Source organism: Muntiacus reevesi, chromosome 2, assembly GCF_963930625.1.
Source record: "Muntiacus reevesi chromosome 2, mMunRee1.1, whole genome shotgun sequence".
Taxonomy (NCBI): Eukaryota; Metazoa; Chordata; class Mammalia; order Artiodactyla; family Cervidae; genus Muntiacus; species Muntiacus reevesi.
The window spans coordinates 91949992-91975695 of record NC_089250.1 but is presented as its reverse complement, the minus strand read 5'-3'; the positions used below and the strand labels follow the sequence as shown (position 1 = coordinate 91975695).

The 25704-nt window shown below is 47.3% G+C and overlaps 1 protein-coding gene and 1 long non-coding RNA gene across 2 annotated transcripts in view; one reads left to right on the top strand and one right to left on the bottom strand.

Moving 5' to 3' along the window:
- Nucleotides 1-1189: 1189 nt before the first annotated feature.
- Nucleotides 1190-8580, bottom strand: LOC136159766 (uncharacterized). The gene is made up of 3 exons (XR_010661508.1): nucleotides 8373-8580; nucleotides 7357-7385; nucleotides 1190-2956 (listed from the first exon to the last, which is right to left on the bottom strand). It is a non-coding gene; the product is annotated as an uncharacterized lncRNA (long non-coding RNA).
- Nucleotides 8581-8822: 242 nt separating this feature from the next.
- The window catches only part of ABCB10 (ATP binding cassette subfamily B member 10), a 33551-nt gene continuing 16669 nt past the window's right edge, over nucleotides 8823-25704 (top strand). Inside the window, exons 1-5 of the mRNA XM_065922331.1 lie at nucleotides 8823-9356; nucleotides 19080-19280; nucleotides 20161-20363; nucleotides 24380-24514; nucleotides 25255-25401. Coding sequence (XP_065778403.1) covers nucleotides 8876-9356; nucleotides 19080-19280; nucleotides 20161-20363; nucleotides 24380-24514; nucleotides 25255-25401 — 1167 coding nt within the window. The 5' untranslated portion in view covers nucleotides 8823-8875. The remainder of the gene's footprint in view (nucleotides 9357-19079; nucleotides 19281-20160; nucleotides 20364-24379; nucleotides 24515-25254; nucleotides 25402-25704) is intronic.

Sequence of the window (25704 nt, the reverse complement as noted above, 5' to 3'; positions counted from 1 at the left end):
TATATCTTAGGGTATGGGTCCAAACTGGTCCATGCAGAGCTGTCTCTACATGGTCTTCCATTGCTTGAGTGTACCTCAATTTAGTTCATTTAATTAATGTCCTGATGCTGGACTGAAATTTACAGTCTTGCTATGGTAAACAATACTGTAATAAATATTTTTGTACACATTATTATTCTACGTGACACACCTATTAGAATGGCTAAAATCCAGAACACAGACAACACCAAATGCGGATGAGGTCGTGGAGCAACAGGAACTCTCATTCACTGTTGGTGGGAATGCAAAATGTACAAACACTTTGGTAGGCAGTTTGATGGTTTCTTACAAAACTAAGCATACTCTTATGATAAGATCCAACAATTGTTCTCCTTTATGTTTACTCTGAGGAGTAGAAAACTATGTGCATACCAAAACCTGCCCACAGATGTCTATAGCAGTTTTATTTATAATTGCCAAAACTGGGAGGCAACCACGATATCTTTCACTAGGTGAGTGGATTAATAAACTGCAGTACAACCAGGCAATGGAGTATTAGTCAACAATAAATAGAAATGAACGATCAAGCCATGAAAAAGACATGAATGAAACTTAAATGCATGTTATAAGTAAAAGAGGCTAATCTGAAAGGCTACATACTGCATGGTTTCAGCAGTGTTGTGTTCTGGAAAAGGCAAAATTATGAAGACAGTAAAAAGACCAGTGGTTGTTGGAAGCTACAGAGGGAGGGATGAATAGGAAACGAGTAGAGGATTTTGAGGGCAATGAAAATGCTCTCCATGATCCTATAACAGTGGATACAGGTCACTATGTGAAGTGAAAGTGAAGTCGCTCAGTCATGTCCGATTCTTTGCGACCCCACGGACTGCAGCCTACCAGGCTCCTCCGTCCATGGGATTTTCCAGGCAAGAGTACTGGAGTGGGTTGCCATTTCCTTCTTCAGGGGATCTTCCCGACCCAGGGACTGAGCCCGGGTCTCCCGCACTGCAGGCAGACACTTACCGCCTGAGCCACCAGGGCAGCTCACACGTTTGTCAAACTCACAGGATGGACAACACCAGGAATGAACCTAATGTAAACTGTGGGCTTTGGATTATAATGATGTGCCAGCGCAGATTCATCCTTTGTAACAAATGTCCCATAACAAATGTAACCAATTCCCAATGTGGGAATGTGCTGGTAGGGGAGGTTGTGAACCTATGTGGACAAAGGTGGTATGTGGGAAACGTCTGTAATTGCCACTCAATTTTGCTAAAACTTCTCGAGAAAAAGGAAGTCCACTTTTAAAGTCACAGGTGTGATATTTCAGGGTTAAAGGACACATACACTTAAGTTTTTAATATATATAATGAGCTTTCCATAAATACTGCAACAGTTTACATCAGCATTGCCTATATTTCCACTCACCCTCATCAATACAATGTAACTGAACTTTTTGATCTTTGCCAAACTGATAATGGACTAGGGTAACTGCTTATCATTTTAATTTTCATGTTTATTATAAATCAGATAGAACATCTTTTTTTTTTCTTGTATTATGTCTGAGTCACTTGAATTTCCTTTGGGGGTGAAGTGTCTGTTCATTTTCTTTCCATATTTTTCAGTTAGGTCTGCATCTAATTTTAGAGTTAGAAATACACAAATTGGAATGGGAATGATGGTATTGAGATCTTATATTTTGGATTAAAAAATACAGTCATCATATACTCCACAGTCAACTTTGCATCTTTAAGCATGAGATTAAATTATAACAGAATGAAAAAAGTCATAGGATATGGGTACTTTTTCTATATATCTGGATACAACATCAGCCTCTTAACATAAGGAAAAATACTCTACCTTAATGTTACAAACAGCATAGAATCAAGTGCACTGTCTACAGTCCTGACCTTTCCTTAGATCATGCAAGGTTCTTTGTGTAGCCTAAAATCTGGAGAGTTGCTGAACATGCTTTTAGTAAAACAAAGTTAAGCACTGTAGCATATGTGATCTGCAAACTGACGGTTTAAAGTAGCCTGAATAATTCAATTGGGTTTGGGGGAGGCTAAAAATTAGGAAACTGACAAATAGTGAGCATCTATTGCATTATCAAATGAGACACTGACTTTTCTATTACTTTCCTGTGAGTGGGTGAAAGTGGAGTCACTCAGTCATATCTGACTCTTTGCGACCCCATGGACTGTGGCTTACAAGGTTCCTCTGTCCATAGAATTTCCCAGGCAAGAGTAGTGGAGTGGGTATTCCAGTACTTTCTAGGAAAGTAGTACTTTCCTAGAGCTACCTTAATACAATAAAAACAAACTGGATAGGTTAAAACAGATTTACTGTCTCATGGTTGTGGAGGCTAGAAGTCTGAAATCAGGTTTTTGAAGAGCCAAGCTCCCTCTGAAATTTGTGGAAGAGTCCTTCCTTGCCTCTTGGCAGCTTCTAGTGACTTGCTGGCCATCTCTGGCATGCCGCCGTGTAACTGCCATAGCTGCTTTGCCATCACAGGACATCTTCCTTGTGGGTCTCCATCTTTGCAGGGCAGTCTTCTTATAACGGTACACCACCCCTAATCCAGGACGACCTCATCTTTACATCTGCAATAACTCCATTTCCAAGTCAGGTCCCATTCTGAAATCCTGGGGTTTAGGATTTCAACATACCTCTTATGAAGGGACACAATTTAATCCATAGCAACCTTTTACCAGTTTATTCTGGGAGGTGAGAGAAAGTGAAGGTCAAAAATTTTGACACCTATATCCACAGCACTCAGCCCACCTGAGCCATGTGGGCATTGGCGGTAAGCACACGATGAGGAGGAGTCACCAAAAGCTTAGATTTCAGAGGAACTTATAGAGCACGGCTGGCCCTAGTGGATCCCACCCCTTTCCTCGTTGGTGATTCACTGAACTGCAGGCTCCACCTTCAGTCATCACCCTGCCACCCTGGCCCTGATGGGATGAGTTGCAAGCTGGAGAAAAAAAGAAACACACTAAGAAAGGTGAAATGACTCCCGCCCCAAAGTCAGATTACAGACCAGACTGTAGGCCAGGGAGACTTTTTCCACTTCCTGGGCTATTGTGCCTCGTGGGGGCCGCCTCCTGCTGTCCACCTTGTTCCCTTTTTAAAAAGACAAGAACCCACAGGTGGAGCTGTCCCTGAAGTAATCTCAACTGACCTCAAGTTTCGAACAAAAGACATCCTTTTTGAATTTGACACCTGTTGGCCACCTAACCTATTAAAAGTCTATTCATCAAAGGCCAGATTTTGCTGCTTGGTTCAGTTACCCCTCCACCAAGAGTCCTCTGTCTCACTGTGGGAAGCATTTGAACTTTTGCTGGTTTTCTCAGAATTAACATGCAGCCTTTCCTTGTTTTCCTGAGGAATTTTGTACTATTAATCCACTCACATCTAGGTGGTTTGTTCTCTTCTTTCCCAAACACATTTTAGAGCATCTCTTGCCCTTTTCAGTGGCCAAGGGATTTTATGCTAATTTCTAGAAAGGGAATGAAAAGTTATTGTTGTTTTTAATTGTTTTGGTTGCGATAGGCCTTTGTTGCTCTGGTCGGGCTCTCTCCAGCTGTGGTTGCAGGCTTCTCATCACGCTGGCTTCTCTTGCTCTGGCCCATGGGCTCTAGGGTGCACAGGCTCAGCAGTGGCAGCACAAGGGCTCAGGAACTGTGCTGCCTGGGACTGGCTGCTCTGAGGCGTGTGTGTTCTTCCCAAACCAAGGACCAAACCCATGTCCCCAGCATTTGCAGGCAGATTCTTAACCACTGGACCGCCAGGGAAGGCCTATCCTTATTTTAAAATGGTAAATGCATATATATACATATATATAGATATAGATATAGATATACAGATATAGATATGTCATCGCCAATATACTGGATTGACCAAAACATCTGTTCAGGTTTCCTGTAATATCTAACTGACAAACCCAAATATTTTGGCCAAACCAGTATATAACCAGGATATGTGTGTGTGTGTGTGTGTGTGTGTATTTACAGTCAGCAAATCACTAGACCATTCAGTCAGTTCAGTCGCTCAGTCATGAATCGTTGCGACCCCAGGCCTCGCAGCACGCCAGGCCTCCCTGTCCATCACCAACTCCTGGAGTTTACTCAAACTCATGTCCATCAAGTCGGTGATGCCATCCAGCCATCTCATCCTCTGTCGTCCCCTTCTCCTCCTGCCCCCAATCTCTCCCAGCATCAGGGTCTTTTCCAATGAGTCAACTCTTCGCATGAGGTGGCCAAAGTATTAGAGTTTCAGCTTCAACATCAGTCCTTCCAATGAACACCCAGGACTGATCTCCTTTAGGATGGACTGGTTGGATCTCCTTGCAGTCCAAGGGACTCTCAAGAGTCTTCTCCAACAACACAGTTCAAAAGTATCAATTCTTCGCTGTTCAGCTTTCTTCACAGTTCAACTCTCACATCCATACATGACCACTGGAGAAACCATAGCCATGACTAGATGGATCTTTGTTGGCAAAGCTTTTTAATATGCTATCTAGGTTGGTCATAACTTTTCTTCCAAGGAGTGAGCGTCTTTTAATTTCATGGCTGCAATCACCATCTGCAGTGACTTTGGAGCCCCCCAAAATAAAGTCTGACACTGCTTCCACTGTTTCCACATCTATTTGCCATGAAGTGATGGGACCGGATGCCATGATCTTAGTTTTTTGAATGTTGAGTTTTAAGGCAACTTTTTTACTCTCCTCTTTCACTTTGATCAAGAGGCTTTTTAGTTCCTCTTCACTTTCTGCCATAAGGGTGGTGTCATCTGCATATCTGAGGTTATTGACATTTCTCCTAGCAATCTTGATTCCAGCTTGTGCTTCTTCCAGCCCAACATTTCTCATGATGTACTCTGCATGTAAGTTAAATAAGCAGGGTGACAATATACAGCCTCGACGTACTCCTTTTTATGACCTAAATCAAATCCCTTACAATTATACAATGGAAGTGAGAAATAGATTCAAGGGATTAGATCTGATAGATAGAGTACCTGAAGAACTATGGATGGAGGTTTGTGACACCGTACAGAAGGCAGGGATCAAGACCATTCCCAAGAAAAAGAAATGCAAAAAGGCAACATGGTTGTCTGAGGAGGTCTTACAAATAGTTGTGAAAAGAAGAGAATTGAAAAGCAAAGGAGAAAAGGAAAGATATACCCATTTGAATGCAGAGTTCCAAAGAATAGCAAGGAGAGATAAGAAAGCCTTCCTCAGCGATCAATGCAAAGAAATAGAGGAAAAGAATAGAATGGGAAAGACTAGAGATCTCTTCAAGAAAATTAGAGATAGCAAGGGGACATTTCATGCAAAGATGGGCTCAATAAAGGACAGAAATGGTATGGACCTAACAGAAGCAGAAGAGATTAAGAAGAGGTGGGCAAGAATACATAGAACTATATAAAAAAGATTTTCATAACTCAGATAACCACAATGGTATGATTATTCACCTAGAGTCAGACATCCAGAAATGTGAAGTCAAGTGGGCCTCAGGAAGCATCACTATGAACAAAGCTAGTGGAAGTGATGGAATTCCAGTTGAGCTATTTCAAATCCTGAAAGAATATGCTGTGAAAGTGGTGCACTCAATACGCCAGCACATTTGGAAAACTCAGCAGTGGCCACAGGACTGGAAAAGGTCAGTTTTCATTCCAATCCCAAAGAAAGGCAATGATAAAGAATCCTCAAACTACTGCACAATTGCACTCATCTCACATGCTAGCAATGTTCAAAATTCTCCAAGTCAGGTTTCAGCAGTACATGAACCATGAACTTCCAGATGTTCAAGCTGGATTTAGAAAAGGCAGAGGAACCAGCGTTCAAATTGCCAACATCCACTGGATCATCGAAAAAGCGAGTTCCATAAAAACATCTACTTCTGCTTTATTGACTATGCCAAAGCCTTTGACTGTGTGGATCACAATAAACTGTGGAAAATTCTGAAAGAGATGGGAATACCAGATCACCTGACCTGCCTCCTGAGAAATCTGTATGAAGGTCAAGAAGCAACAGTTAGAACTAGACATGGAACAACAGACTGGTTCTAAATCAGGAAAGGAGCATGTCAAGGCTATATATTGTCACCCTGCTTATTTAACTTATATGCAGAGTACATCATGAGAAATGCTGGGCTGAAAGAAGCACAAGCTGGAATCAAGATTGCCGGGAGAAATACCAATAACCTCAGATATGTGTGTGGATGACACCACCCTTGTGGCAGAAATGAAGAACTAAAGAGCCTCTTGATGAAAGTGAAAGAGGAGAGTGAAAAAGTTGGCTTAAAGCTCAACACTGAGAAAACTAAGACCATGGCATCCGGTCCCATCACTTCATGGCAAATAGATGGGGAAACAGTAGAACAGTGGCAGACTTTACTTCTGGGAGCTCCAAAAACACTGCAGATGGTGATTACAGCCATGAAATTAAAAGACACTTACTCCTTTGAAGGAAAGTTATGACCAACTTAGCATATTAAAAAGCAGAGACATTACTTTGCCAACAAAGGTCCCTCTAGTCAAGGCTATGGTTTTTCCAGTGGTCATGTATGGATGTGAGAGTTGGACTATAAAGAAAGCTGAGCACCGAAGAATTGATGCTTTTGAACTGTGGTGTTGGAGAGGAGTCTTGAGACAGCAAGGAGGTCCAACCAGTCCATCCTAAAGGAAATCAGTGAATGTTCATTAGAAGGACTGATGTTGAAGTTGAAACTCCAATACTTTGGCCACCTAATGCGAAGAACTGACTACTTGGAAAAGACCCTGATGCTGGGAAAGATTGAAGGTGGGAGGAGAAGGGGATGACAGAGGATGAAATGTTTGGATGGCACCACTGCCTCAATGGACATATGTTTGAGTAAACTCTAGGAGTTGGTGATGGACAGGGAGGCGTGGCGTGCTGCAGTCCATGGAGTTGCAAAGAGTGGGATCCAACTGAGCGACTGAACACTTTTTTTTCTTTTTCTTTTTTTTGGTGTGATGACCATATAAGTCCAGATGATATTTTAGACAATATTTATTCCCTGCTCCATCCCCTCATTGTGTTTTTTTTTTTTAAAAAGAACCATGGCTGTTTTCTCTAGATTCTATGTTAGGAAATAAAAAAAAATCTTGCTTGTATATCATATGATAGCTGGGTGGGCTTTTTGTTTCAAAGCATGACAATTTTGTCAGGGATAATTTTCAGATTATCATCTGACCGATTGTTAGAAGTGCAGGCAACACAGAGAGTTATGGTTTCTTCATGAGCTACACTTCAGGTATTTTCTTCTTTGAATCCAGACCCCAGAGAGTGCTGGCTGAAAAAGTCTGTTGGACTTCATTCTGAAGAAGGCAGAAAGAAAATGCCAGTCTCACCTTCCCCAGACAGCAGCAGCAACAGTTCTCTGAAAAGTAAAAAAGAGAAAAGAAAAGGAAGATTAGACTTGAATAGAAATTGTCACTTTTTCTCCCACTGGGAGGTCATTATTTGACATGATGTGGGGTATGTGGCACTATATCTCCCTTGCTTTCAGAAGTCATCTAACAAAATCTCAGGAGGACTTGCTTACTCATAAATCAGCAGTGTAAGCTTCAGTCACAATACACCTTGCATTCTAGGAGGTAGACACCAAGGAGAGGCGGTGAGGGTGGAGTGGTGAACTATGGACTCCCTGCCCCTCTGGGTTCAAGAGGTTGGAATTTAGAGGGTGGCATGCTTCCTGTTGTCTTCACAGGGGTATTTAGGTGGGATTTAATCCTACATTACCTCTCGATTATTAGTACTTCACCTCAAAAGTCCTACACTCCTTACCTACCAGGGCCCCAGATAGAGGTAAGTGAGGCACTCTCCTGGGGGCAAAATTTAGGGAAACTCTAAATAGCTCCAGTAATCAAGATAAACGGTATTCTAAAGAAAAAAAGAAGAAGAAAACAAATTGCAAACAAAGCTGCTAATTGCTTGATTTTGTAAACAAAACTTTGAGGGGTTGGGATCAATGTGAGAGAGAGAGGTGGGCTTGTCCAAGTGCAGGGACAGATCGTTCATTTCAAATATTGATACATTGTTCATCATGGATTTTTCCATTAATTGTGATTTTTTAAAAATTTGAACTAAAATATATTTATCTTGATCATTAACTTTTTTTTTTCTAATTCATAAATATTGCAACGGAGGCAACTGTCTTTCACTGGCCTCATCCGAGTCCCAGCCTTTAAAATAGTGACAGGTCGACAAAAAGCTATCCACTTTTCCTAAAACACCATTCTCAGATAAGGACCAGGCCCTAGAGTACGGACGCCAGGCCGTGAAGTCCCCGCGTCCCGGGGGGTTTTGACCTTAACCTGGGCTTCCCGCACTCGGGTTTTACACAGCGCGTTCTGCCCGGCCTTACCCGGAGCAGCCAGCCGGCGCAGCCGGGCCACCTCCGCTCAATGCACGTCTGTCCACCGTATGAGATGGCCCTCTCCTCTCAGAGCTACCCGAGTTTCACCCTCCGCCAAGCCCGCGAACACCAGTAGCCCGCTGCGGTCAGAAGCCGGCACGTGTGACCGCTCCTGCGCGCTCCGGTGCGCCGGCGTGACAGGCCCGCGCCTCCCGGGCTTCTCCCGAGCGGTCCAGGAGCGCGAAACGCGCCGTGCGCGGCAGTGCGCAGGCGCGGCGGCCCAAGGCGCTTCCTTCCGCCTCCTCCACCGCCGGTCCCGCGGCGCGCTGCGCTCTGGGCCGCCCGGTGGGGGGCGCTGTCGACGGGCGCCGGAGACGGGCGGGGGCCCCCGGGGTGGTCGGGGCCGGACTCGGCGCCCTGGGGCGGGGCCGCGCGGGCGGGGATGGGGCGGGCGAGCGGCGGCGGCCAACTGCGGGGGTGGCGGACCGAGGCGCACGGTCGGACGCGGCGCCATGCGCGGCCCCCCGGCTTGGCCGCTGCGACTGCTCCTGAGGAGCGGCGCAGCCGCCCGCTCCCCCAAGACCCGGACGCTGTCGCCGCACCCGGCGTTTGCGAGGCCTGGGGGCGTGGAGCCGGCGCTGCTCGCTGGTGGCTGGGTCGCGCGAGCCCCGCGGCGATGGGCGGGCGGGGGTCCCGGCGGCCCCGCAGGCGGCGCGGGCCTGGCGCGGCTCCTGGCGCTCTGGGAGCGGCCCCCCGGACTGTCTAGGTGCTGGGCGCTCTCCGGGCCCGTCGCCTCCAGGCTCGCGCGCTCCGCGCTTCCTGGCTGCTCGACCTTGGTCGCGCGGGCCGCGGGGGAGGCTTGGCGGCGCGGGCCGGCCTTGCCTGCGGCCGCGGCGACTCGCGATCGTGACCCGGCCTGGCCCGCAGCAGCCAGGCGCTCGGAGGCGCAGAAGCTCCTGAGCCTGGCGCAGCCCGAGCGCCGGAGGCTGGCAGGTAGGGCCCTCCTCTCGGTCACCGGCGACCTTCCCCGTGCGAGGTCCGGGGCCGGCGAGAGGGGCACTGAGCGGGCGGCAGGTGGCCTGGGGCCATTGGACTCGGTGAAGAGGACAGGGTGCTTTTACCTGGGCGTCCTCCCTGGGGGTACGGACGGAGCGCGCCTGCTGTAGCGGTGTGGATCCGCAGGTGCGCGGACAACCTGTAGCATATTATGCAAATAGAGAGGCATCTCCTTATTACAGTCGTCAGGTCTGTTTCGCTTTTATTTTGCCAACGTTCTCAAGTGACCTGGGTTGTTTGTTTGTTTTTACCCTATTTTTGTAAAATGAATCGTAGATTCTAGTAAGCCTATTTTGTAATATGCACTTGAAGCACTAAGAAAAACAAACATTATTTGCTTCAGGTTAATTTCTTAAGCAGCCAACATTATTTTTACTCCGTGAAGCAAAACGATGTAAACCTTTCAGGTTTGTCCCGTTTTTGCTTCACTGAGTGGTAGGCAGGAAGTTACTAAGCTCTTCAGAAGAGTCAGCACTGGCTATAGTCAGTGATCGGTAAACTCTAGAAGTGTTGAGAAACTGCAGATCATAACACAGCTAAATCATAACTGAGTAATTTTAAAAAGTAAAAATGAATATCTTTAGAAACAAAATTCAGATTTTGTATAGTCTCATTTTTAGCCATAAAATGGAGGAATGTTTCGATGCAAAGTCCTTGTAATATCTAAACGGCTTTGTGGTTTCTCCAAATCTTCATTTCTTTTAATAAGTATTGAGTCTTGTGTGCTAGGCCCTTGGGTTCCATTGATGAGCGGAAGGAAACCTGGTTCCAGCTCCTGCTGGGGCTTGCAGTTTAGTACTGAAGGGGCATTAATGAAAAGATCATGTGACTAGAGATAAAACTGCAGGTTTGATGAGGGTTGGGAAAGAGGGCTTGTAATGTTCTTAGGCTTGAAGCAGGTGACAATCCCACATTTTTTGTTACAAATCTGCTGCTTCAGGAAGGATAGTCCTAGAGAGCGATTTGTGGTATAGGGCAGGCTGGTGTGGTAGAGGGCAACAGAGTGTGAATGTTTTACCTCTCCCTGACTTTTACAGCTTCGTGGGGTCTTGGAGGTATAAGGAGAGTAATCTTGTCACTTGTTTGTGTGTGTATTTTTGATGGAAAATTTTTTTCCTTGTTTCTCTTTTAAAAGAAAAACTTGAGACTGGGAGTCCTCATTGGACTATGAGCTTCTTGGGAAAAGAGCTGTGTCTGCTTCATCTTCCTGTCTAGTCCTTAGCGTGTGTGTGGCATAGAATCGGGCATAGTGTGCCTTCAAAGAAGGAATAAGTGATGGTCCGACCAGGCCCACATGGAAACCTGAGTTTAGAAACCCTGAGCACTGCAGGCTGTGTCCATCATCTTCATATGTAATTAAAAATAAGTTAGGAAATCCAGTTTTGTTCCTGAAATTTTAGATGTCAAGGAAGCTTTTAGGTATCAGGCTCTGGGTGCCCACGCGTTCTGGCCATGATGCATGGCCCAACCCCGCCTGTCTGCTTGGTCACGTTCCCTATACCTTTGTACTTGTTCCCACATGTCCTGTCTGTTAGCCTGCTCAGAAGACAGCCTTTAAGGAGGCAAGAGCTGTACCTCCTTTTATTTTAAGAAGGGGAGCTAGTTAGATTTGCTGCCTTGAATAAGTGTGACTGTATAATTTGCGGGAGTAAGTCTGGGATTGGTACACTAATTTTTTCCCACCTTTCAAACAAATAATCTGCCTACAATGCAGGAGATCCCAGTTTGATCCCTCGGATGGGAAGATCCCTTGGAGAAGGGAAAGGCTACCCACTCCAGTATTCTGGCCTGGAGAATTCCATGGACTGTATAGTCCATGGGGTCATGAAGAGTTGGACACGACTGAGTGACTTTCACTTTTCAAGCAAACAATATATGCATACTGTATTTAATATGATGAAAGCTCCTTATTAGGACATAGGGTTGCCTCAAAAGATATTCTATATACTATGTTGCAGCCACTCTGAATGTTGACATTTGTAAGATAAAGAGAAGGTTGAGGGGGGATCACCTCAAGATACAAAGATAATTTGTAACTTATCCTTGTAGGAGCAGCCTTAGATGTTGGCCCATCTCTTTGCAATGCTGGAAATAACTAGCACGTGTGTGTGTGTGTGTGTGTGTGTGTGTGTGTGTACTTTAAATCAAGAGACTGAAAAAAGCTGAATTGAAGAGAAGGAATTCCACTGTTAATTTTTAGAAACAGGAATACAAAAATTCTTCTTCAGAAGTTTAACTATATGATTGAATCTGTGTTTTCATCTGTGTTCAGCAGTTTGCTGAAAATGTGCCTGAACTGTGACCAGAACTCTTTGCTCTTAAATCATCTGTATCCGAAACTTTAAAAGCAGGGTCTGCCGTCCGAGATGCCTGCAGGTGTCTGCAGAAGACTGTCATGTCCATCTGTCTTCTGAAGGAACCACAGTCCTTGATGCGCCCCGTGGCCCTTCCTCCCTGTGTCTCACTTTGTGTTGGAATTTGCAGATATCTTTCCACAGCTGTGGCCTCCAAGGTTGCTCTGCAGTCACTTTTCACTGATAATTCGTCTTATCGTCTTGGTCACAGGAGCCTTAGAAGATGAAGGAGCTCACTGAGGCGCCCCTGTGGCCGAGGGGATAAGAGGGGACTGGTCTGAGCTCTGCTCCGGGTCTGGCAGATAGAAGAGGCTGCCGGGGGATCCAGTGGGTGAGAGGGTGGGAGCGCCGTGCATGGAGGTGGGAGCTAGGAGTGAGCCCAGGGCCTTAGGGGGCAGTGGGATTATAGTGATGGAGGGTCTTGGTGCAGTGGCCACCACGGAGACTGTCTTGCTCATAATTCCCAGATGCAAGAAAGAAAGTGAAAGTCACTCCGTTGTGTCCGACTGTTTGCGACCCTGTGGGCTGTCCATGGAATTCTCCAGGCCAGAATACTAGAGTGGGTAACCTTTCCCTGCTCCAGGGGATCTTCCCAACTCTGGGATCAAACCCAGGTCTCCCACATTGCAGGCGGATCCTTTACCAGCTGAGCCCCCACGGAGGCCCAAGAATACTGGAGTGGGTAGCCTATCCCTTTGCCAGTGGATCTTCCTGACCCAGGAATCGAACCGGGGTCTCCTACATTGCAGGCGGATTCTTTACCAACTGAACCACCAGGGAATATTCCCTGGTAGGTCACTGGTCAAATGTGGAAGGTGCATGTCCAGGCCTCCACCCCCAAGCTGTTCACTTAAACACTGGTAAGGCCTTGTGTGGTTTGAGACGAGGACAGTTCTTAGAGTCTGATACCCGCCAGGAGCTTTTGCTCCATTCATAATTGAATATTATGGAGCTAGACCGTTAAGTGACCAGAATGAGGAGTGATGAAACCAGTGGGTGTGGTAAGCAAGTAGAGGGAGAGCCATGCTTAGAATGGCTACATCCTGCAGCCCAGGTCGGGGCTGAAAATTCTGACAAGGACAGTGCTCGTGGGGCAGTGAGGCTGAACCCATAAACAGAATTGTTCCAGAAAGCCTGCAGTGTGTATTTGCTTTGGAAATACCACATTCCAGAGAAAACCTGAACATCCTGTAGCTGTGCTTTGAAACATGCTAGTTGGAGTTGATTCAAGAGTGAAATACCAGACACTGAAGGGACTTAGTATGGGGATAAAATGTGAATTTTCTTTACTTTTTAATATTCATTGAAGACTGATACTTTGGATATATTGGATCAAATAAAATATGTCATTAAAATTAATATTACCTGTTTCTTTGTAATGCGGCAACTAGAAGATTTTAAGTTCTGTGGGCACGTGTGCTGGACAGAAGTGCCAGTCGTGGGCAGGCCCATTGTGGTCCCTGCAGCACAGATGCCAGCTCTGTCACTTGCACTCTAGCCTGGCCCAGACCTTTCTCTCCAGGTCTCTCCACAGCCTCAGAGGCTTCCTCAGCGCTCCACTTCCTGCTGACCGGCGGCCCTGTCTACCTCTTGCCTTGTCCAGTTTAGCTACTTGCCAGGCTCCTTCACTTGAGCTTCTCACCTGCCCGGGCCTTCTATTCCTGTGTTCTCTGTGGACACTGAAAGCTCCTTTCCTCCTCTGTCCCTGCTCTCAGAGAGTGGGACCCAGCTGGCAGGGGCCCAGGTCAGTCCTGACGACTCACGATGCCCCTGTGATACAGATGCTGCGTGTGTGCGCGCTCAGTCCTGTCTGACGCTTTGTGACCCTAGGGACTGTAGCCTACCAGGCTCCTCTGTCCATGGGATTTTCCAGGCAAGAATACTGCAGAGGGTTGCCAGTTTCTTTGCCAGGGGATCTTCCAACCCAGGGATCTCCCAGTGGCAAGTGGATTCTTTACCAGTAGCTCCAGCTAGGAAGCCCAGTATGTTAATAGATAATAGTGGATACTTGTCGTTGGCTGGATACTGAAACTGGGCTGGAGATGTCGTGTGTGTGTGTAATTTCTCACATTTCCTTGAGGGAGAGGTTGTTCTTATTGCCACCTTCTAGATGAATAAACTGAGGTGCAGAGAGTTTGAATGAGTCAGTGGAGGTCAGACAGCTAGATGACAGAGCTAGGGCACTGATCCTGTCAGTCCCAACTTCAGAACTCCCCAGACTAGCTCTTAAAAATGCCTGCATTCCTTGTCACCATCCTATCCCCACTGCCCCTCCTCCCCACTTCACCTTAGTTTCCCTCTTTCCTGGAGCAGGGCAGCCTCAGGTCCTTTCATTTCACTCTTCAGCCAGAGTGAATCATTTAAAATACAGACCTGACCGGCTCACTCCCCAGCCTGAGGCCCTGTTAGGCCTGCCTTGCTGCAGCGGCCCTGTTCTGAGAGCCTGGAGCGTCCTACCTTTTCTCTGCACCACAGTCCCTGCTGCTGCTTCTGCTGCTGCTAAGTCGCATCAGTCATGTCTGACTCTGTGTTACCCCATAGACGGCAGCCCATAGGCTCCCCCGCCCCTGGGATTCTCCAGGCAAGAACACTGGAGTGGGTTGCCATTTCCTTCTCCAATGCATGAAAGTGAAAAGTGAAAGTGAAGTCGCTCAGTCGTGTCCGACTCGTAGCGACCCCCTGGACTGCAGCCCACCAGGCTCCTCCCTCCGTCCATGGGATTTTCCAGGCAAGAGGACTGGAGTGGGTCGCCAGTGCCTTCTCCGACCACAGTCCCTATCCCAGTGTTATCCGGCAGCCTTTCTGCTCCCTGGCTCTCCTCACCCTCCCCAGCAGAGGTCCCTGGTGTTTTCTCAGCTTGGTTGTGCGAAGATGAAGACAGAATTTTGTCTCAGAGTGTGATTCTGCAGTAGATGAACTGGGTGACCTTGTGCAAGCTCCCTCTAAGTGCTTGAGTTTCCTCTCTGGAAAATGAGGATGGTGAGAGCATTGTTGGAGGAGACAGTGCATAGCAAATGCTTCAGATAGTGGTGGGTAGTTAGTACCTTAGTCTGTGAGTGACATGGGGCTTGCTGCACATGCCTAGCTCAGTGGGCAGATGAGTCCTTAAAAACTCTGTCCTATGTCTAGCGATGGTAGACAGGCTGTGCAGCCATTGCCGCCCCCAGACCTGCCGGTCCAGGACCTGGGTACTGGCCAGAGACCTTCTCCCAGCAGCCTGCCTTTCAGGTTTTCCTTCTTTCTTTTCAAGGAGATTGCTCTCATTCTTTGAATGTCGTGACTGGGTAGACTTAGGGTAGTAGAAAAATGCTTGAAAATACCTGTCAAGAGACAGTAACAGTCAGGCAAAGAAGAGGAGTAGCAAACGCTGAACCATAGCAAAAGGTGGAGAATATCCAGAAGGATTGTGGTTTACTTGGCTCATCAGGTTTGGGGAGGAATCAGAGATGATAGTTGTGGTGCAAATCTACATGATTCATGAATGTCAGAGACAGTGTTGTGTAGTAAAACCTTAACAGAAATCCAGCTAACCCAAAGCAGAAATTTTTTTTTTTACTTGTATACATTTAACTTGTAGAAGATCCAACCAGTCCATCCTAAAGGAAATCAGTCCCGAATATTCATTAGAAGGAGTGAAGCTGAAACTCTCATACTTTGGCCACTTGATCGGAAGAGCTGACTCATTTGAAAAGACCCTGACACTGGGAAAGATTGAAGGTGGGAGGAGAAGGGGGCGACAGAGGATGAGATGGTTGGATGGCATCACTGACTCAATGGACATGAACTTGAGTAAACTCCGGGAGTTGGTGATGGACAGGGAGGCCTGATGTGCTGCGGTCCATGGGGTCCCAGACTGAGTGACTGAACTAAACTGAACTTGTAGAAGAAAGAGGCAAATGGCAATAATAATTGTTTGTTTTTGTTTTTAAAGGGGAGATCCTGAAGCGATTTTTTTAAGATGGACTATTTTGGCTTTGCTGGCTCTTTGTTGCTGCGTGTGGGCTCCCTCTAGTTTCAGCGAGTGGGGCTGTGCCCTCGTGGCGCAGGGCCTTCTCACCACAGCGACTTCTGGTTGCAGAACGCAGGCTCCAGACTTCAGCAGCTGTGGCACGTGGGGTTAGCTGCCTTGCCGCGTGTGGGATTAGTTTCCCGACCAGGGATCAAAACTGCGTCACCTGCATGGTCAGGTGGATTCTTAACCACTGGACTGCCAGGAAGTCCCTGGAACGGATTTTAATTCAGCCAAATTCCTTTCTCTTTGTAATCATTGTCATTACTGTGTAAGAACTAGTGTGTATTCATGCTGTACAGGTTCTTATTTTGGAATCATAACTGAATTTGAAAACTGGAGGCAGGAGGGAGAGATGAACCTTGGTAGCACTTGGCATGCGTTACACTTACGGAAATATTTGCCAAAGGGAAGAACCAGACTAGAGAAACTGCCTGCTGGTGACAGATGAAACAGGTCTTCCAGGTTAATTCCTGGGTCGCCAGCATGCTGGTTTCTGTGGCCGTGCCCCTGCAGAACCTAAGCTACACATGCTCCCAGGACCCTTGGGCTTTCAGTCCTTCTGAGCAGAGTCATCAAGAATACCAAGTTTTAAACAAGATCCTGAGTCTTACAGCAAAATAAAATGGCACTTGGCCAGGTTTATATTACGCAGTCAGGCTGTGAGGAAAGGGTTTTAAGCCAGGCACGTGGGTTTCCTGGCTCCTGTAAAGGAGTCATTTCCACACGAACTTTCTGAGCTATCAGATCTTATGTTTCTCTTTAGGCTGTTGGTGAACTCTGACATGCTTTTCTCCCTCCTTTGCCACGGTTCAGTTTGTTCATTCATCCAGCCAGTATTTATTGAGCTTATACTATATGCCTGTCCCTGCAGGCAGTCAGGATATAACAGTGAACAAAATAGATAGAAACCTTTTCTCCTAACGGAGAGATACAGTAGATAAGTGAAACTTCCCAAAGACTGGGAAATGCTGGAAAGAGAATGAAAGGTGTGTTGGGGTCTGTATTATAGATGGGATTGCAGAGCAGACCTCCTTTGAGGAGAGGTGTTAGAAGACCCCCAGGAGGGAGAGAGTATGGGCAATATTCCTGACTTAACAAGCTCATATTTCTCCTAGAGCTGTTTGCCAGCTGAACTATTGGTTGGCAGAGTTTGCGCTTAACTCTTCGTATTAAGGTTTTATAAAAGTGAAGCCTTTCACTGAAGTGTTGGCTTTAGGCAAGACACAGAGAAGCTATTTGCAGGGTGTTGGGAGCACCCATCCCCCACACTGTGTCCACTTAGGGTCCTCGCCATTGACTGTTCAGTGATGGTGCTAGCAGGGGGGTGGGGGGCCAGGAGGGACAGAGGGAGCCCCAGGAGGACTGAAGGTTCACAGTGGCATACATATGCACCCTGCCCCAGTCACCTGGTGCCAGTCTGCAGAAGGAAGCTGTTACTCCTTTGTTACTTCCCTGGAGATGTTTTGTGCGTGCATGCATGCTAAGTTGCTTCAGTCATGTCTGACTCCTTGCTATCCTGTGGATTGTAGCCCACTAGGCTCTTCTGCCCATGGGATTCTCCAGGCAAGAATACTGGAGTGGGTTGCCATGCCCTCCACCAGGGGATTTTTCTGATCCAGGGATTGAACCTGCGTCTCTCATGTCTCCTGCATTGGCAGGTGAATTCTTTACCACTAGCACCACCTGGGAAGTTCTTTGACCATGGCCCATCTGTAAAGGTAAACATGTGGATGTATGTGTTTATTTTTGAAAGATCATTGGGTGTGTCAGTTTAGGGCTTCCAACAAGCAGATGTTGGAACAGAATTAGATATACAAGAGATCTACTGGGGTGAACACATGTGAGAGATAAGGCCAAAGGAAGTAGGAGTAGGTGGGCAGAGCCTTTGGTCACAATGCAGGTCTGAAACTATGATCCTCCTTGAAAGTTTCTATTTACTTTCTTAAACTGTGGATGCCCGTGGAGAGGTACCAAGCGTACATTCCAGACGCTCAGATAACATATAGAAACTGAGCCATTTGCCCGCTGGGTACACAGCTTCAGGCTAAAGAATTTCTAGGGTTGTTTGTGCCTACATGAACTTAAGAACCAACTAGCAAAAAAGCCCCACAGACATTTGTGTCCTCAGCTTTTCTTGATCACAGCGTGTCTTAGTGGATTGCTTCATGTTGTTTCCTATAGAGTCACCTCATTGTTTTTAATGACTGCATAATATGTATAAAATACATGTTCCATAATTGATTTAACTTTTCTTCACTAAGGAATGTTTAGAGTATTTTGAATCTTTTGCTGGTATAAGCAATGTCTTAATGAACACCCCTGAGTGTACCTTTTTTTTGCATACACATATGGGAGTGTATCTATATGTTAGAGATCGAATTGGTGGACGAAAGGGAATGTGCATTTACATTTGACCGGTAGGATCTCATCACCTTCCACTGCGACTGTGCCCGTTTGCATAGCTACTAACAATGTAAATGCTGCTTCCTTGCAGGTTCACTAACAGGGTGTTGTCAAACTCTGAGCTTTGCCAACCCAGTAGATGAAAAATGATACATCTTTGTGTTTTAAATTTGCATTCCTTATTATGAAAGTAGTTAGCTGTGATACATGCTTTTCCTAATTGGATTTTTTCAATATTTTCTTTTCTGAAAAGATTCTATGCCTTCGTCTTTTTTTTAAAGGAGTGTGAACAGTTGTGTTCTTGCATATTTTTATAATCATGGTGATACTCTGGTACTTTATTTCCCAAAGCAGTCATATTAAGAAGGAAGGTATCACATGTGTAGTGGATGCCCATACCTGCTTTCCATGGCTTACAGTCTTGTGAAATATTAGACATAATCAAGAGCTTTACCTGCATAGTTTGATCTTCAAGGTAAGATACAGTTAGATGCCAAGGAGTAACGACATATAGCATGAATGTAGGAAAAACATCATCTGAGTTGAACCCCTAGATCAAGAGGCAGGAGGGAGACCAGAGTGGATTTTTGTGGTTAGCTCTCAGTTACTCCTGGGGAAGAAGAGAGGAACAGACCAGGGTAAAGCCAGGTCATCTGGTCTGGATGCTTGGGTAGGATCCCTGCCCTCTACAGACACCCTGCCTGATGTGACCCAGAACCAGATCTGGCTCTCCTCTTCAGTCGGGGGTCCAGGGGCTAAAGGGAGGAGACTCCCAGCCTCTGAGAGCATCACACGCTCTGAAAAGTTTATTCGGGAAAGAAGCTGATGAACTCAGCACCCTGTTCCTTGGGCAGAGCACCGATGAACCGGAGAGTTGCTTGTGTTTTCCAGCTGCAGTTGGGTTTCTGGCGGTGTCCAGTGTCATCACCATGTCCGCCCCCTTCTTCCTGGGGAAGATCATCGACGTCATCTACACAGACCCCTCTGCAGACTGCAGCTCCAGCCTGACCCGCCTCTGCCTGGCGCTCGGAGGCGTGTTCCTGTGCGGCGCCGCGGCCAATGCCGTCCGTGTCTACCTCATGCAGACGTCAGGTGCCGGGCCCCTGCTCCTGGGCGGCCTGGGTGGGGCGGGTCTCATGGGCTCCCTGTGCTCCAGCCCCGAGGGCAGGGCCAGTCCCAGGCTGGAGATCGTGGTGGGCAAGGGACTCTGCTCACCCCTCCTCGCCCGGCACTAGAGCTCAGTGGCCTGGGGGTCTCCAGGAGGTTGGGTGGTGGTGCGCAGCCGCGGAGCTGCCCGCGGGGGGTGGCCCTGCCCGTGGCGGGGTGAGGCTGCTGCGTGCTGTGTGTCCCCTGGACATCCTGCGGCCCCTTCCCGTGTCCGTCCCCGCGGAGTGCCCGCGGCGGGGTGAGGCTGCTGCGTGCTGTGTGTCCCCTGGACATCCTGCGGCCCCTTCCCGTGTCCGTCCCCGCGGAGTACCCGCGGCAGGGTGAGGCTGCTGCGTACTGTGTGTCCCATGGATACCCTGCGACCCCTCCCCGTGTCCGTCCCCGCGGAGTGCCCGCGGCGGGGTGAGGCTGCTCAGTGTCGCTCTGAGGCCTGCTTGTTGATGGGCACTGAACACCTTGGTGATGGAGCCTGGGACACCCGACTCCACGTCGATTGCTGGCCGCTTAGCTGATAAAATGCTCTATAGATAATTAACCAGCTCTTGCCACTTGAAAGTTCAGTCCAGGAAAGGACTGTGAAAGAAGCAGAATTAGCTTGTGAGCAGTGAGCGTGGTAAAACTGTACACTGCACTGTTGGTCACTGTCCTCTGTCATCGGCCCCCGGGCTGTGGTCTCTGCGCGGAGCTCTATGCTGGGTGCAGAGCGCAGGCGCCTGGTTGTGCGTGGTCTCCCACCAGGCCGGGACCTGGACAGATGCTGGTCTGCAGCGGAGCCCCCACTGACGCCGCTCCTTTTGCCTTGCAGGTCAGCGCATCGTGAATAGGTTGAGAGCTTCGCTCTTCTCCTCAGTGCTGAGGCAGGAGGTGGCTTTCTTTGACAAGACACGCACAGGAGAGCTGATCAACCGTCTGTCGGCAGACGCAGCCCTCCTGGGGCGCTCAGTGACGGAGAACCTCTCAGACGGGCTCAGGGCTGGAGCACAGGCTTCGGTTGGCATCGGCATGATGGTACGTCCCTCAGCTGCTGCGTCCCGTCTGTGCACCCTGGCAGGGTGAGACCACTCCCGTGAGCTGTGCGCAGTACCATGCAGAGGCCTCAGGGACCCAGGGCAGTTGCCTTGTTGGCAGTTGCCTGAACCTTCGTTTCTTATGGGGAGAACAGATTGTGGCTTTTACAAAAGCTTACCTTGTTGCCTGGGTTCTAAGAATGCGTGAGGGTGGGAGTGAGCCACAGGTGGGAAGAGCCCTGGGTGCCCAGTGCTGGATGGAGGAGGAACACCAGTCTGTCAGTCTGTCCAGCCATCCGTCCTCAAAGGCAGGAAGCTGCCACTGTCAGTCATCTCTGCAGGACCTGAGGGCTGCTTCCTGTCCTCCTCCTGTCAGGGGCAGGGTGGGCTCCCTCTGCATAGACAGGCAGCTCTGCACTCATTTACCCTCTCCACCCATCACATCTGTTCCTCTTTAGCTGGGGACTGGAGGCCCTCACATCTGCTTGCTTCCCTGCATACCAGGTGTCTGAAGACACACCTTCTCCTGTGCTGCTGACCGAGAGAAATGTAGTGCAGGCCACGTGTGCAATTTAAATCTTCTAGTTGTTGTTGTTCAGCCGCCAAGCAGTGTCTGACTATACATGGACTGCAGTACACCAGGCCTCCCTGTCCCTCACCATCTCCTGGAGTTTGCCCAAGTTTATATCCATTGAGTCGGTGATGCCATCCAACCATCTCATCCTCTGTCATCCCCTTCTCCTCTTACCCTCAATCTTTCCTACCACCAGGGTCTTTTTCAATGAGTTGGCTCTTCACATCAGGTGGCCAAAGTATTGGAGCATCAGCTTCAGCATCAGTCCTTCCAATGAATATTCAGGGTTGATCTCCTTTAGGATGGACTGGTTTGATCTCCTTGCAGTCCAAGGGACTCTCAAGAGTCTTCTCCAGCACCACAGTTCAAAAGCATCAATTCTTGGCCGTTCTACCTTCTTTGTGGTCCAACTTTCACATCCATATATGACTACTGGGAAGACCATACATACCCTTGACTATATGGACCTTTATATATAAACTGGTATCTATGCTTTTTAATACACTGTCTAGGTTTGTCATAACTTTCCTGCCAAGAAGCAATTGTCTTCTAATTTCATGGCTGCAGTCACCATCCTCAGTGATTTTAGAGCCCAAGAAGAGGAAATATGTCACTGCTTCCACCTTTTCCCCTTCTATTGGCCATGAAATGATGGGACCGGATGCCATGATCTTAGGGGTTTTTTTAAATATTGAGTTTTAAGCTTGCTTTTTCACTCTCTTCTTTCACCCTCATCAAGAGGCTCTTTTAATTCCTCGCTTTCTGCCATTAAAGTGGTATCATCTGCATATCTGAAGTTGTTGGTATTTCTCTAGTAGCCACGTTTCAAAAAGCCAAAAGAGGAAATTCAACAGCAGTTTAGTGGTTAGGACTTCACCCTTTCACTGCTGAGGGCCTAGGTTGAATCCTGCAAGCTGTGTGGAGCAGCCAAAAAATTTTTTAATAAAACAGAAAGGTGAAATGAGATTAATTTTGATAATAATTTTACTTAATATAAACAAAGTATTATCAATTCAACATGTATTCAACATAAAAATTGTTAATCAAATATTTTTCATATTAGGATTCTAAAATATACTATATATTTTATACTTATAGAACATTGAAGTCTGGAGGCTTTCATTGCAAATAATCAATATTTAGATTTTGTAAAATTTGTGGTTGAAGAAGCACACACAGAAATCTCCAGACATACTTAAAACTTTTTTAGTAACTGAGTAGAAATGGGATATCAGCTTTTAAGATTTAATTTGAATTAAAGCTAAAATTTAAAATGTAGTTCCCTAGCACACTGACCACCTCTCAGGTGACCAGTAGCCATCAATGCTGTCATCTCGGTGCAGTTCTAGACCCTAGAATGAGGACTGTGGCTGATTTTTCCTCACAGGTGGAAACACTGAGGTTTCTGACCAGTGTTCCAGAGAGCACTCAGTCCGGAGCAGAAGGCTGTGTTGCCAGAGTGAGCCTGTAAGGTCTACCATACAGAATGGAAGACAGCTTTGAACTCTTGTGTACACGCAGCCAAGACAGAAGCCAAGCTCTGGGAGAAGGCCCTCCTGTACCAAATAAAGCACCGTTTCCAGATAAGAATAGTCTGGGGCTCAGGAAGAGTGGCAGTTGAAGGGCAGGGCGTCAGAGGGGGCCTGTCTCAGTGCCTTGAGCTGCATCACAGCCCCACGAGTGGGGGCTCAAGCAGCAGAAGTGCGTTTCCCTCAGGTCTGGGCTCTGGGAGTCCCAGGCCGAGGTGCTGACACAGTAGGATCGCTCTGAGGCCTCTTCCCTGGGCTCGTGTGCAGCTGCCCTCTCGCTGGGAGCACTGTTCACGTGGCCTTGCCCTGTGCTTCTGTGCAGAGAGCTGGCTACTCTCTTATGAAGACAGGATCAGGGCCATCACCCTTATAGCCTCATTTTACTTTCATTCCTTCCCTCGAGGCTCCGTCCACACCCAGCCCTGTGGGGTGTAAGGCCTGTGAGTTTTGGGGGGACGCAGATGCCAGCTTATCGCAGGGCCTCATGAGGAGACATCCCCTGGCATCTGGCCTTCAGCTCTGGAGGGACTGACATGCTCATTGTTTCTCACGGGTCCCTGGACCCGACTATGGTAAGCCTGCTTCCTAGAACCTAATGATGTCTATACCATACTGTCAGTTTAGTAGTTCACATGTGGGGTCTTCCTCCCCGCATTGAGAGGTGTGTTCCTGATTCTCCAGCGCTCCTTTCCGTGACAACACCTGCCCCATCCTTCAGAAGGTTATCTCTGAGCATGCAGCTGGAGCAGAGGGAGGCAGGGTCCTGAGACCGTCCCCAGGCTCAGGGACACCAGGGGGCGTTCCTGCCCTGCCGTGCAGACAGCTTGCCTGGGCTGTGTTGTGTTCAGACCTGCCCGATTGCCTTGCTGCTCCGCCTGTGTCCTGCAGGCCACAGACACCCCAGTGCCTGCTTGTCTGTTCACCGTGGCCCGTCCCCAGAGGTCGAGGTACTGAGCTCACTGCCGCCTCAGGGCCTCTTGCACTTTCTCTTCCAAGACCACAGGGCACTCTGGGTTCTCTCTCTCTCTCTGTCTCACCTGTTTTCTCTCTGACTCCCACCTCTCCTCTCCCCTTAGATGGAACGCCCCGTGCGTCAGTTACCTCCCAGGTGCCTAGGATCGTGCATGCTGCCTGTAGGCCTTAGGTACTCAGTTGTTGAATGAGTAAATAAGTGAATGATTGCTTGATCCATCCTTCACTTTACATTTCAGTCTGCAGCTTTCCCCCAGCATTTTAGGAGAGTCTTACAATGAAGATACTATTTTATAATTAATAGTGATGCTAATACCATTTAAAATATAATCACCTAATTGCAGGGTTGGCTATAGGAAAACCCTATTGTGTTACTTCCTTTTTGGGCAACTCCAGTTGTCAGGAGATCCTCCTTTCATTGAGTCCAGATCCATTTGTCTGAGAGTCCAGTCCTGTGAGCCATGGAAGCAGCTCTAACTTGGCTGTCACACCTCTGCACGTCCTCCTTCAACTTTGTCACCTGATGTGGGGATTTTGGTCTTGCTGCCACCTGAGTCATCTCAGGGAGACATTGATGCGGACTTGAACACAGAACTACTGGCGTGGTCTGGCCAGTGTGGAGCAGACGGGGTCTCCTCCCTCCATTCCCACTCCGTTGAGCAGTGTGGTCTGGTGCACATCACACTGGTCCAGCGCTGCGCCGGCAGTGGGGCAGCATTGCAGGGTCAAGGAGCTCCACAGCTTCAGAGGCTGTCTGTCACCTTACTCCTGTGTGGCAGGCTGAATACTCATGGGGCTTCATGAAGACTGAGAATGTCTGAAAAGTTCTACCAAACAGCACCTTTAGGCCTACCTATTAATTTAAACATACACACGTTTACAGTGGGCAGTGAGAGTATCTTGCTACTCTGTGTAACACGTATGTTTGGGTTTTTTTGACAGTTTTTTGTCTCCCCTAAACTGGCCACTTTTGTTCTGAGCGTGGTGCCTCCAATATCCATCATCGCAGTGCTTTATGGTCGATACCTACGGAAACTGACCAAAGTAACTCAGGACTCCCTGGCACAAGCCACTCAGGTAAAGGCCTCCCCCTGGTGCGGTCTCAGAGCCAGGTTATCGGTGGGCAGACCCTAAGGAATGTGTTTAACCTTTCCAGAAAGTACTTCCTTTTCCTCTTGTTAGCCCTGCAGATCCTAGAAACCCCAAGCACTCTGCCTTCTAGACTAGATTTCTACCCACACCGCAGCACTGATCCCACTTGACTACATCATATGAACTTATGTCACTGTTTTTTATAGGATGAAAAGGCTAATCATATTCTGAAAATAGTTGTCCTGGATGATGCTCTGTCCTTTATTAACTAATAAAAGTAGCTTTGTAGTGCTGTCCTTGTAATGCTGTCCAGTTTTGTCTTTTTAAAAATTAAAAATAATCATTATATTTTTGTTACAAAAACCATGCATATTTATGAAAATAAAATTTTGAGAAATATGAGAAAAAAATGCATAATCCTAGCTCTGAATGAATGTTATTAACATTTTGGAGTCTGTCCTTTTTATCTTACCTTTCTCACTGCATAAAAATATATTTATTTATCTACCAACCCTCTCACTTATTTTTCTATCTACCTATATATATGATGCGTGTATGTATAGATACATATTTGTTTCCAAAAGCAGGATTCTTCATATACTCTGCTTTGTAATCTGTTTTTTACTTAGTTGTATATGACAAGCAGCTTTCCGTTGATAGTATCTTAAACATGAGAACCACATTTTAATTTTGCCTCCCCTGAAATGTTTGTATTATTCTCCCAGCTAGCCGAGGAACGTATTGGAAACATCAGAACTGTTCGAGCTTTTGGGAAAGAAATGACTGAAATAGAGAAATACACCAGCAAAGTGGACCATGTGATGCAGTTAGCAAGGAAAGAGGCATTTGCTCGGGCTGGCTTCTTTGGAGCAGTAAGTTGATCATTTTGGAAAGAGTGAAAAGTGTAGACTTTGTGATCAGGAGAGATTTTTATTCTGTGACTCTTGTCATACATAGAAAATACTTCCCTTCTCCCTCAAGACTAAGAATTACCATTCTTAAAAATATTTTTGTGAAGGAGGGGGAAAACAAGTATATGTAATTAAAGGAAAGGTGGTGAGACCAAAACTGTGGGTTCAGGCCCTGATTCTCAGAGTATGGTCCAGACTGGGCACATCAGCTTCACCTGGAAACTGGTTAGACACACAGATCCTCAGCTCCACAAAACTCTTGGA